The 13,348-nt window shown below is 34.6% G+C and overlaps 2 protein-coding genes and 1 pseudogene across 4 annotated transcripts in view; 2 read left to right on the top strand and 1 right to left on the bottom strand.

Moving 5' to 3' along the window:
- Positions 1–7,212: 7,212 nt before the first annotated feature.
- LOC141427397 (protein PET100 homolog, mitochondrial pseudogene) lies at positions 7,213–7,733 on the top strand (annotated as a pseudogene).
- Positions 7,690–12,126, bottom strand: LOC141427396 (major facilitator superfamily domain-containing protein 9-like). Of its 3 annotated transcripts, none has more exons than XM_074086764.1 (5): positions 11,976–12,126; positions 9,648–9,779; positions 9,142–9,271; positions 8,843–9,061; positions 7,690–8,432 (listed from the first exon to the last, which is right to left on the bottom strand). In XM_074086764.1, exons 2-5 carry the CDS (start codon positions 9,759–9,761, stop codon positions 7,726–7,728), a joined length of 1,170 nt encoding a protein of 389 aa, XP_073942865.1. In that variant the 5' UTR covers positions 9,762–9,779; positions 11,976–12,126; the 3' UTR covers positions 7,690–7,725. The 3 variants fall into 3 exon arrangements, with proteins under 3 accessions (XP_073942865.1, XP_073942862.1, XP_073942863.1); XM_074086761.1 differs by lacking the exon at positions 11,976–12,126 and adding an exon at positions 11,808–11,838; XM_074086762.1 differs by lacking the exon at positions 11,976–12,126 and adding an exon at positions 10,058–10,609.
- A 735-nt stretch (positions 12,127–12,861) lies between these two features.
- LOC141427165 (major heat shock 70 kDa protein Ab-like) overlaps positions 12,862–13,348 on the top strand; it is a 3,727-nt gene continuing 3,240 nt past the window's right edge. Inside the window, exons 1-2 of the mRNA XM_074086401.1 lie at positions 12,862–12,882; positions 13,134–13,277. Coding sequence (XP_073942502.1) covers positions 12,862–12,882; positions 13,134–13,277 — 165 coding nt within the window. The remainder of the gene's footprint in view (positions 12,883–13,133; positions 13,278–13,348) is intronic.

The raw sequence follows: 13,348 nt of genomic DNA, 5'->3' as shown, positions 1-13,348 counted from the left end.
CGTCCTACGGCTGAGATGATGACGTAAATAATGTATGTGTATAATTGATTCTTAGGTTATTAATTACATACCCTGAAAATATCCGCACCTAATTTTCTATTACCTTATATAGGGGATAGAAGGGGCCATGCCATAGGTATTCAACGTGGTCGAGCATAAAAAAAATAACTTGGACCCAAAGATTTTTTTTAAAGATTTTAAATCATGAAATCGGAGTAACTGAAAAAAAAAATCTTCGACCACGTTCCCCCATCCACGTTCCGTCCGTCCCCGTCCACGTTCATTATACGAGTAGGGGATAGATAGGGCCACGTAATACGTATGTCCATCCATCTGCCAAATATCCTGTATACTTAAACAAAAATGTGCTTGATTGCCATAAATACGATAACAACAAAACCTTAATTTTACCAATTCACCTAATAATTACAGTAAGTAATTATACTTAACTAATCATAACGTGAAACTATTCATCTTTTATTTGTATATGAGGTCAATATTAATAATTTATTAATCGTTCGATTCATCTGCTTAGGCAGGACTTATAAGTCTATTATTTTAGGTTTCAAACATGGACTGTGTACCTACTGTAATGTTGTACCTACTAATGTATTTTGCTGATCTGTATGTACATGGGGATCGAATGAATAGCTCTATCCCTTACATAGTACAGGACTATTAAAGCTCGATTTTATCTTCTTTTTTGCTGATGAAAGCTGAAACCAGCTATTATTTGAGTGGCAGCATTATTCAAATGTCATAATAGGCAAATGACCAAAGAGTATAAGAAAACAAACACTTGACCTTGTACTATTATCTTATCTATTCTGTGATTTGTTGAGTTTAGTACCTTCGTGTTAAAATAGAGTATTCGTATTATTATTATTTTTTATGTTTAACACATCGTTTTAAATAATTAATTATTCTTAAATTAGGACCTATATTGATTAATAAAAATTGAAAATGTTTTTAATTTAAAAATTATATAAGTAAGTCAGTACTAATAAGGTCTCAATTAAATAGCTGAAAACCTCAGATACCCCATATTTTTTGTCTTTTGTATTGGGTATTCATATTATATTCGTAAAAAATAGACATGCGATATACAGAGAAGCATAAAGTAGGCACGACGGCACGACCCATATCCGTCACTTTTGTACGGCAGAGAAGCTTCTGTACTTGAACTATTACTTATTATATGGTGATACCAACTGCAATTTTTTTGAATTTGCCGCGTTTTTGCAGGTTCATCTTTCATTAGCCAGATTCCACCTAAGTTAGCAAAATAAGTATTACGAAGTTATTCGATTTTCGATTCTCCTTTTAGTTTGTAAACGTGTGGCTGGTTTTTATATTAATACAAAATCGATTTCTATCAACTTCACATTAATAAAATTGTGAGCTGATGAAGATATAAAAGGGGAGCTAAAGTGGAGTTAAACGAGGGTAGTGGGAAACAAATGAGATCGTTTGTCAGTCATCTGCACTTAGTGACGGTCGATCAATGTCATTTACTCAGAGTCGTTTAGTGTCCTTTGTTTCAAACAGCATTTCCCTTTTTGTTTCTAGCAGAGTCGGTCGGAGCTAGGCATAGATAACATAGCCACAACCTACGGCTTCGCGGTGTAAGGGGCCTCGATCTCGAAAGTTCCTAGATTTTTTGCTCATTTATAAAAATCGACATCTAATGTGTGGTGTGCCATCATATAGATAGGGCGGGATAGATATAAATTTATATTGCCCACGCTAAATTTAGGTCCTCCACTGCCACTGGTTTCTAGTACTACTGGAAGTACCCTATAGGTTTTCCGCTACGGCAATTTGTACACGTCGTTTTTTTAGCATTAGAATATGTACTATGGATACTAGGCAACGGATAAACATACTTTAGATAAATACATACTTAAATACATATTAAACATCCAAGACCCGAGAACAAACATTCGTATTATTCATACAAATATCTGCCTCGGCCGGGAATCGAACCTTGACGAGTCTTTTTATATTGAAAAACATTTAAAAAAAAACGGTTCCTATTTCTTATGGTACCAAAAGCATGTAAATGATAATATGTCCTTACTTATTGTTAAGTACATATTTTCTGTAATATACTTTTTAAGTGTTTTCAATAAAAATACACGTCAAGTCAAGATCGCTTACCTTCTTTCTAATGCAAAAAAAAGAAGTATAGGGAAAGAGCACCTTTTTAATGACTAGATTCCGGATTTTTTGCAGCATTTTTGATCAGTCATCGTTACTTCTCACTTATCAACTTCTAAAGAAATGTTATCGATAGTGACATTATTGTAAAACAATAATCGTAATATCTTTTATAAAGTCACTTACTAATGGAACACTTATTTGCACTAAAACAGACTTTGAGTATGAAATTGAATTATGAAATTAAAAATTGTTAACTATTCATTGTTTTCATATTAATGTTTATTTCACAATATCGACTGCTCAAAAGTTAATTGGAAGGGATCGCTCTTTAACGATAAAACCGTCTATTATTGACCTCTTCTTGAATCTTTTTTAACATGTTGTGTATTGATATATCGGAAGTCGATAATCGAGAAGTCACTATGACAGATCAAAAATGCCGTGAAAATTCGGGGCTCTTGCCAATGACCGCATCTTATGATTGCGTTGACTTTTTTCACTACTCAAAGGGGTTGCAGACCTGAATATTTGACATAAATTTCACACATTACCTACTTCAATGTGAGGATTCCATTTTGTGCACTCAGGTAAGTAACCCTAAAACAGGCTCAAAACTCAAGGATTCGCCTTTAGAATCCACTTCCCGGTGCTGTACCTACCGATAGCGAATCGGAATCGTGCTGGGCCCGCATTTAGCGCTGGCACGCTCGCCACGGCATCTGATAGGTAATGCACTCTACATTGCATGTTATTACAGTTGCAATACCCTGTTCCTGCCGCGTAGACAGCTAATATCGTCCGGCTGATCGCGGCCGCTCCCTTCGCTATCCGATGTAACGCGATTCCTACGAACGCAATTTACTACAATTTACTACAGGATTGTTAAAATTGGTATGTTCTTGCAAAAATAATTTTATTTTTCCTTTATATAATCCACAATGGCATCTCTTAAATCAGATTCTCTTACGCCTTTGCTCAACAGTGAAACGTAAATTAAATATTCCTATTCCTTTTTTAACCCTTTTCTTGCCAAGTTGAAACAAGTGAATTCAAGCCTCGTTGGATTATTGTACAGCTACCAAAAATTACTTGCAGAGATAAGGGTTAAGATTCCGCTCTTAAAAAGTGTTAACAGGACCCTTTAATTAGATAACAGAAACGTCTTCCCCAGTTTTTCATTGCCCACTAAGACGGTTCTCCTAGAAAAACTCTAGCTCACTACGCCATCCCGGTATCTACTTGGACAACCAGTATGTTTGATTATCATTGCGGCACTAGATTTAATTAATTGAATGCAATGAATTGTGCTTGGCATTAGTGATTTTCAATAAAGGTACTTGCTTCGAATTTTTTTCATTACCTCCATAGTCCATAATATCTCAATGCAAAACCAACAGCTGTAAGCCGATTTGTATATAAATTAAGCGCTCTTTAATATGACAATTTACGAGCGTACCTAATAGCCGTGCGTGTGTTAGATGCAAAGCCTTTAGCTGTAGCTAGATCAATTAATTTCTCACCTAGAGGACATCTTTATGCGCTGGTTGGTTTTAACGGTGCCGGGTATTACGCAGTCGGAGGGACCTAGCCCACTAACATTCATCAAAGACAAGACATTCATCCCTTACGCACTCGCTGGTTAGAAAAGAATATAAGTATACGCGTTAGAAATCCTACCGCACAAAGCCCTAGAGCCACTCATCGTGTATCAGCGAGGTACCTATTAGTGTTTTGTATCAAGAGACATAAGCTGCATCAATAAAACATTCACAAGTAAAATTGCGCAGTGTTTCAAATGTAATAATTTCTAAAGTACGTATTACGGTTTACGAAGAATGCTCCAACTTTGCAAATTATCCTGGCCAGAGAATTACGTTCCTGTTCGTATCCTACCCAGTGACCGCAAAGTGGGATGATTCCCATTCGTTTCCTCCTAGGTCGTAATGCGAATACAGAATAACAGCAATTTCACGGTGATTCGCTGCTCATTATTGTTATTTAGGTATGTAAGTATTCTTAAAGATTTATGTTAGTACTCTGTTTATTTCATTGCATAACTTCTTTTATTCTTATTGAAATTAGATTTTGGATGTTTTTTCGAAGTAGTTAATTAAGTACCTATGTTATCAACCCCAATCTATCAAGCAACTTAAGCTCGTGGATCCATCCTTATAGCCGGTATAAGCCCCTTAGCAATTTTGTTTTAAAAACCAACAATACGGTATTTGACAATTCCTGATTTTGCCATATCTTAATATTATTATGAAAATATAGATATACAGATAGTGTTTAGCGAAGAGAAAATTTAAATCGGTTGAAAATTGGATTTATAGTGATTTTTTGAAAAATCTATATACCTGTCTCTTTCTCAAACGCTTTTCTCTATGCAGCAAGTATGGCGGTACTGGCGTGTGACGTCACATGCCAGTATGTCTTTCTCTGTCTAATCTTGAATTTCAAACCTTTATAACTTTGTTATTTGTAAAGGTAGCTTAATAATTGTTTTTCTATTCGATAAAAGGCATTGTGTAGTTTTAATTTATAAAACATATACAAAATAGTCAAATACCGTATTCACAATGAATCTAAAGACTTTCAGCGAATCGTGTCCCTTAGTGTCCAGAGTAGGGAATAGTCTTGTGAGGGAAAAGTACAGGTCACAATTTCGTGCCAATGGCTCAGGGGTGCCTCAAGGAAGCAATCTAGGACCTTTATTGTTTTTATTATATATTAATGACCTCCCCCAGGCTACGTCACATAAATGTGTACTTTTTGCAGACGACACAACCCTAATAGTAAATGGAGCCGATACAAAAACGTTAGAAACAAATATAATTAAAGCACTAGCTGACTTCAATGATTGGACAAAAAGTAATACTCTTAATATCAATATTAGTAAGACCTCGTTTATGCAGGTTTTTTTCATATAAGTCAAAGCCTAGGTATCGGTCTATAAACATTAGTAACTCTTCTATTCATGACAGTCGTAGCGCAAAATTTTTAGGTTTATCAATTGATAAACACCTGAACTGGAAACATCATTTTCATTCAGTTTGTTCTAAATTAGCGAGGTTTGTTTTCGCCCGAAAACTTAAAAATTCTGTTTCCACCGGGGCAGCATTAACCGCCTATTATGGTTATGTGTCGTCTACCCTCAACTATGGTCTCTTGCTGTGGGGGAAACTCTGTGGACATCCATAGGGCATTCCTAATTCAAAAGAAATGTTTACGTGCAGTGGGTGCTGCTCGGTTTGATGATAGCTGTAGACCGCTCTTCAAAAAGTTTAAAGTTCTGCCCTTGGCCTGTATGTATATCTAAAAAGCGTGTCTATTTACTAAGGACCACCCAGAATACTTTACAACACGTGGCAGATGGTTCGGAGGGGAGCTTCGCGCAATACAAAAATCTATTGTATCAACCCCCTTGCCACTCTGACATCTCTATGAGGAATGCCTGTAACATGTGTATCGTGCTGTATAATAACCTTCCTGACGAGTTGAAGGTGTTGCATGGTCGATTATTTAATTTATGCTCTTGTTGTACAATCTACTATTGTTAGTCTTGATACCTCCAGAATCACGGTGCTGATTCTCATATTCCAAAGTAAAACCGTCTGTGGCAGTTTTGTCTGCTAATAAAACATGTCTGGTCTGGATAATGGTCGTTATTACATGGCGTAAATTCCTGTAATAGCGATGCAATTTGCCGCCGCGTCGCCTGCCGCCCGCCGACGTAATGCCGCAAAACTATTTCTTTTACTCTTTTATAAGTAAGTATCATACTATTTACGTCTTCTTTTGTTTTTCATAAAATTAAATATTTTATGATTTAAATTTTTTTTACCTTGATTTTAGAGAAGCTCGATTCTTATTCGTCGTATTCTTAGTCGTCTCGTGAGCATGGCGCATGCAACTGTGGCGAAATATCGAGCTTGAATAAAATCAGGGTCTTGGTCGTATGTCCAAGGTATTATAACCAAAGTTATTAGGGAACATACAATTAGGACAAAAGATATTAGGGATTCCAATATAGACCCATAAAATCAAAGTACGCGAAACAAAACCCGAATTTAAATCAAAAAAGTTAGTAGGTAATGACCGCGATAGTCTAAAACATTGTACTTATTAAAAAAAATCGTTATTTCATTGATAAACTTGTGTTAATAAGAATCACGCTTAGTATACAAAATTGGTACTTGAAAGTTCACACAAATTGAAACTTTCCTTTTTTTCGAAATCGATCATAAAGAACCACCTCTTTTCCTGACCTAATAGATTTTCACCTAGGGCTAAATTCAAACATGTCTGACACCAGTATTTATGCGTGCCAGACATGCTTGAAGGTTTTAGAAAAGTTTCAATATTTTCACGGTTTACTATTTACAATCTGTTTTTATACGTTCCAAACCAAACACTCATAATATTCTCATGCGACACGAAATTGTGAAAAACTAGCTGTTGCTCGCGGCTCCATCTGCGATTAATTCACTTATTGCTATCTGGGTACCTTATTTTTCTGGGTACCTACCTAAAAACTTTCCTGTGTCCTTCCCTCCCAGGATCTCAAACTATCTGCATGCTGCGGTTTAAGCGTGAAGAGGTAACAGACAGGCAGAGTTACATAAGTTACGATGTTTTCATTAGAGTAATTGAAATATAGATTTTTTTTTTCTTGTTTGAATCAATCAGCGCAAGCACATACACTGTCATACACGTATTAAGTTAAACATATTGAAAACGCCTTAGCACAACTTGTTCAAGCTATTTAAGACACTTGTTGAAACGGCGGAGTTTTGTGTGTTTAAACAGACTTGAAATTATAATCCTAGTATTTCAAGCCTGTGAATCAAATTCAGAAGACCAATTATTTTTGCAGAATAATCAAGCTAGACCAGATAAAACTACGCCTTCATCGTACGTAACGTAACGTAATGTACACTATCGCTTCACGAAAGGACGACTAGGACTGACCAAATAACCGTGACTGTACGTACAGACTTAGTACCTTTTGGCTATTCTTCGATGAACTAAAAAATGTCGTCTATGACACATCTGACTGACTGACATTGATTGACGTTTGCATAACCAAGAAAATATTTACATTACACAGAGAAAAAAAGGAAAGAAAAACTATAATAAAATTAATTCCCCTCGAGCGACACACTGAAACTGTGTCAAATCTGAAATATTTCCATAGTTGCAGATCTCTCAAGCAACGATGGGTAACTGGAAGCTCGAGGTTGGAAGAATGGCGATGTACATGTCTTTCCCGTGATGTTATTCCACTTCTTCAACCAGCCAACTTATTTTGAGGAATGGGTGACAAACACCAAGCGTCAAATCTTCCCGCCGGAAAATAAAAGCGATAGGGAAGATATACAGCAGCTTATTCAAGACATGAGGAAGAAACAGATTCAAGCATTTGAGAAAGAATAATTAGATAAATTGTACAAAACAATAGCTTTATGTAATAAATTAGACTATATTGTGAATATTGTTAAGCTGTCCACGCATTAAAACAAAAAGTTCAACCAGTAACAACTTGTTTATTAATAAAATAATTTATTCTATCTTTGTACCTTTATTTCTGTACTTAAAATAACTTAAAGTAGTTCCTATTAATGCTGCGAATAATGACATATATATTACACGTTGCACACCAAAGTATTGCCCTATTACACCTGCTGCCATGGGAGCAATAACCCCTGACACAGACCTCACACTGTTTGAAGCTCCAATTAATGTGCCTCTATGTTCTCCGTGACCTCTCTTCAATACCATTTCTAAAGTGACCAATCTGCCAACAGCAGTACAAGTTGCAAGAGGAATTAAGAAGAAAGCATACATGTAAATATTAAATGAAACAATTAGTCCCAACACGGACAAAGTCAAGATAAAAAATACATGGAAGTTCCTTTGACTATAATCTGTATCTGTTTTATAAAAACTATTAATATACCCAATAAAATAACTGGACACTGATCCTATAACACCCTGAAATGATATGATGTAACCAATATACTTTGGTGTTAAATCATAAGTACTTTTTAAATATAAGGCATAATTGGAATAATAGGCAGCCATGGCAAACCCAACTAAACCTTTGAAGAAAAATACATCCCAATACTTCGACCATTCTATTTTGCACAATTCTATTATGGACTCTTTACAACTACTGACTAATTTCTGTAGAATGCTGCTTGATATATTTGTAACTCTAGTAGGTTCTCTCCTTACTGAATTGGTATTTGGAAGTAAATACACTAGACCTGAAAAAAAAACCAAAGTAATATTATGAAATTGTAAAGCTCTATTTACACAGTAAAGACTTCATTTGAAATGGGTGTCAGTCACTATTTACCGGCACAGATAATACCAACATGGAAATACCGGTCCGATATTCGTGTACACGCCCATACAAACTGATTTCAAACTGACAAGTTTCTATGGGTGTGTACAAGAAATATATGTCGGTATTGTCGGTATTGTATGTCCGGTAAATAGTGTCACCCTTTGAAACCATGTAAAGCTCAGTTTAGACTCTCAAGAAAAATAGTGCAAGTTGCATTACATTGTGGTGTTTAATTGACCACTATGAACTTGTTGGCTTTACATCCTCGCAATAATGTAAATGCAACTTGCATGATTTTCCTGCAAGTCTAAACCGGGCTAAAATTACCTGCATTAAGAACAAAGCAGATTCCAACAACAACCCCAATGAAGGCAAAAGCCTCCTCAGGATGGTCCTCGGCTAAATGCCCTCCAATAACAGGGCCGACAGTTATACCAGCTCCAGATATGGCAGCCATCTTACCATATATTATGGATTGTTTATTTTCATTTTTTTCATAGTCAGGCACTAATGCCCTTGTCAATACTTGAGTTTGTTTAAATAAACCTGCAAATAAAAAATAAAAAAATCATATTAAGTGTAAAACAGTTGTAAAACTGTTATAAAATAAATATTTAAAAACTTACCTAAAACAGCTCTTGTTATTAATATGACAGTAATGGAACTAGTGAGACCCATACTAGTGTAGGATATACTGCTTATGAGTAATGTTGCTATCAATATATTTTTCCTCCCTTTCAAGTCGCTTAAGCTGCCCTGTAAATTAAAAAGGAACATTCTGTATTATTTTGGTATAAAAGTATTCTTTTGAGTGATTTTATGAGTAAGTACAATACTTTTTTATTTTTAAATGTCACCTTTCTCTAGCCTAAAATTATGGTCTAATACTGTATAAACAATTCCTATTTTTTTTTAATGATTATACTAGCCAAGATGAAATGGTGACCAAGGCTCTCCAAACTGGTATGAAAATTACCCATATTGACGGAGTATATACCAGTATTTAAACTGGTATCTAGGACCATGGCTTGAATCTGGGATCAATAAATATAACATACAAGTTTGAAGACTTGTGGCAACCATTATGTGTTGAAAGAAATGTGGAAATATAATAATAATAGAAAGTATTTACTATGAGGGGCCCGGATCCCAACTGGAATCCTGAGTACATTGAGCCCATGAGGCCCACATACACATGGTTTCCTCCAAGAGCCTGTACATGGCTTGACACTAGTGGAATAACCATGCCCACTGCTAGAAGATCCTGAAAAAAAAAGTATTAAAACTAACTTAAATGATCACAATAGGGTAGATTCCTAAAAGTATATAATTAGTCTGTCAGTTATATTTTTAATAAATATTGGACACTTATTTTTTCTTTTGAAAAAAAAAAATTAAGACAGCCAGTTAAAGTTCCGCATGACATCACTACTTAATACACTTTTTACTAAGGATTGAAGTGTTTATTTTTGTAAAGTGTGTGGACACATATATTTTCCGATAATGTAACTGACAGACTAAATAGAATATTATTTTTTTTACCCAGGAATCTACTCAATAACAAGCATGAGTGGCTTTTGCTGCATGTTTAGTCAGCATGACTTGTTCAATGAGGGTTTTTCGACAGGCGATATATCGCTAGATGGCGTTAGTATTGTGAGGTTTGTTTGACATTTCTGTCACACTTGTGGTTGGATAAATGGGTCAATCAACCTTTTCTTGTTGTTATTCTGTCCCGTTGTCCAAGAGACAACAGTGTCAGGTTCTTAAAAAAACTGCTTTGATATATGCAACTGATATGCTTAGGAGATAGTCTATAAAATCAATGAGCTTATAACTATGACAAAAATGTATACTCAATGAATTTTAACCACAGAAAACATAGAAACTCATGGTTTTAAAGAGTTGTCCAGGGAACGTAACCATGGCAACAAGGTACAAGAAAAAGTTGATAGACCCAAATATCTAAATGAGCCAATCGCAAGCAATCAAGACTGAAACGTAAAACGGACCTTACGATACTAACGCCATCTAGCGATATTTCGCCTGTCGAAAAAACCTTATTATAAAAAAAAAAAATTATTCATTCAGGAGCGGATTTAATTGGTCCAAGCAGCCAACAGAGCATCTACAAGTCTATTTCGCCAACCGACAACAGATTGTCAGTGAACAGTAGCGACATTGGTAATCGGCAAACAACTGGGTGGATTAATATGGTAAGAACTTCTAATTTCTCTTTATTTTCCTCATAGGTTAAAAAATCTAAATTAATAAAATAATAATAAATAACACTAAAAAAACAGTTATACAATAAAAAACCCAAATGTCAAAATATTATAAAATAGACTTATGATTAATTTAGAACTTGACAAGTTTTCGCACATGATTTTGTCTGTGCAGTGTGTGAATTGTGTCCACACTTATGCGCTGTTTCACCATCCTTTGATTAGTGTTAAATGACGGTTAAATGTGATGCTGACTCCGTCTATTCTAACAAAACAAATAGAGACGGCATCACTTTTAACAGTCAGTTAACACTAATCAATGGATGGTGAAACAGCCCCTTAGAATCAGTAATTAACTTTTGTTCTGTAAAATATAAACCAGATAACATACTACTATACAACTATACATCATACAGCATTGGGTGATTGATATCCACTGTGTTTTAAAATATAGTCTAACACAATATCAGACCTGCACATAATTCCTATCATTATCAAGCAAGTATTATGAAATATTGAGCTATATTTCATACTCAAATTGATACAGCAACAAATATTTAAGTATTTATGAACTTGTTTTTACTATTAATTAATAAATAGAGAGTAATATGATATAATAATACTTAATATAATTTAATTAGCATAACATTACCTTGCATAAGCATTAAACAGTATAAACATAAATGATTATTTTTAATGAAATTATTATTATTATTCTTATAAATAATGTGATGCAGGTGTTTGTAAATCTCTATATTGTTCCATTTGAAGCACACCAGCCTTCTTCAAAAGTTTTTTTTTTTACAATTAAAAGTTAGTTATCTATTGTAAGAATAACTGTGGAATGTATTATGAGTTATTTTTCAGATACACATCATGTTTGATGTACAAAGCACTGAAGACGTCTTATTATAATGAATATAAGTATATATAAATTGTCTTTTTAGAAAAGTACAACTATTTAACTCAAGTCAAGGCCTCATGTCATGAAACTGAAAATGAATAACAATATTAAAACATTTTAATGAATGCTCAGTTATGATTAATAACCAACCCCACAATACTACTAGAAATGCGACGGCTTGAATTAAACAAATAGTAAAAACATTTCAAAAATATTTAAACTATGTGAAGATGTAGTAATAATTAAAATCAATTAAATTTAACGCATGTCTCCGTATAATTTAAATAGTAAATTTACAACGCATGTCATAATTTAAGATAGATAAATAAACCTCATCATCGGAGTACAACTGGAAAACTTTGATTGGAATGGAATGGATGGAAATTTGTTCACTGCATAAACCTATCTATCTCTGACTCTGAGCCATTCTGCAAAGAAAGAGTATATAATATCACTACGTTTTACGTTGCCACTCTGAGGTTGACTAACAATTGACATTGACATTTGATTTGACATTGACTGACAGACAAAATGACAGACAGAATCTTCACGAGCACAGATCTACTACGAAACTCGCAAATCGAAGTTCGTTTATCGCACCATCCCTTCACTCTCTTTATTAAATGACATAAGCGTTAGCTGGACGGCAACATACGAAGTTTCGAGTTTTGCACTTCGTGGTTACGGGCCAGCACACGCGACACGCAACACATGGCATTTATTGTATTATGGAGAATTTATGATTATTATTTTTTATACGAAATAAATTAGAATATTAGGATTAATAACTTTATATAAGTAATATAACACAATAAAATGACATATTCAGACAGTTACAGCAGCAGGGCTACTACGAAACTCGAAACTCGAATTCGTATCGTACCGTCCCTCTCGCTCTCGTATTAAATTATTAAGGTCAGCGGGATGGCAACATACAAAGTTTCGAGTTTCGAGTTTCGTAGTAGCCCAGCAGGCTACGAAAACAACGAAAAGTGAATCGAAGTCCGTATCTCACCATTCTCTCACTCACTCCGGTAATGAATCATATTTGCGTCAGCGGAACGAACTTCGATTTTAGAAATTTGTATAAGTAGTAGCCCCTCCTCCGATGAAAAAGTAAATTTGCGCCAAACATTGCGTGTGCATAGAAAGATTTGTGATGAAATAATAAATAAAGTGAAACTTACTGTACATAAATAACAATAGCATCGATCAAAATGAATCGCCTGAAAAGAAACGTAAGTAAATTGTCTAAATTTTTACGTCAACTCCCAGTCATTAATTTCATAAAAAAATATTTGTATTTAAAATAATTCTCACTGTGCTTGACTCTTCGTACCTTATTTAGAAGTAGATTAGAAGTAGATTATTTAGAAACAGAAAAGTCCGCTTTTTTCGCATTTGTCCTACTAATGCATGTTATTTTTTAAAATATAAATATGACCGTGAATCTCTCTAATGGTTAAAAATGTAATTTGTTTCATTTTAGGTATTGCAATGTTTCAAAAAACTTCATCGAACAAGGCTCAAGGTTTTTGAAGGAGATGAAAAGGCATTAACTGCTGGTAGATTAAGGATAAATGAAGAATTTAAGAAAAATAAAGAAGTTCAAAATGAGGAAGCTATTAAAGCTGTAAGCAAGCTGTATTTGTTTTATTATTAGCCCGTCACGCGTCCTAGAGACTACATTAGTCCCTCACCATT

The sequence above is a fragment of the Choristoneura fumiferana genome, chromosome 4 (genome assembly GCF_025370935.1).
Source record: "Choristoneura fumiferana chromosome 4, NRCan_CFum_1, whole genome shotgun sequence".
Lineage (NCBI taxonomy): Eukaryota > Metazoa > Arthropoda > Insecta > Lepidoptera > Tortricidae > Choristoneura > Choristoneura fumiferana.
The sequence above is the reverse complement of the archived record's forward strand: the minus strand, read 5'-3'. Positions and strand labels throughout refer to the sequence as shown.

Excerpts from the sequence above, each read along its gene's own strand:
- LOC141427396 (XM_074086764.1), bottom strand. The coding sequence starts at position 9,761 with ATGGTTATTCCACTAGTGTCAAGCCATGTACAGGCTCTTGGAGGAAAC. Across the intron at positions 9,272-9,647 it reads TGGGATCCGGGCCCCTCATA|GGCAGCTTAAGCGACTTGAA; the intron begins GTAAATACTTTC and ends TTTAATTTACAG. Across the intron at positions 8,433-8,842 it reads CTGCTTTGTTCTTAATGCAG|GTCTAGTGTATTTACTTCCA; the intron begins GTAATTTTAGCC and ends TTTTTTTTTCAG.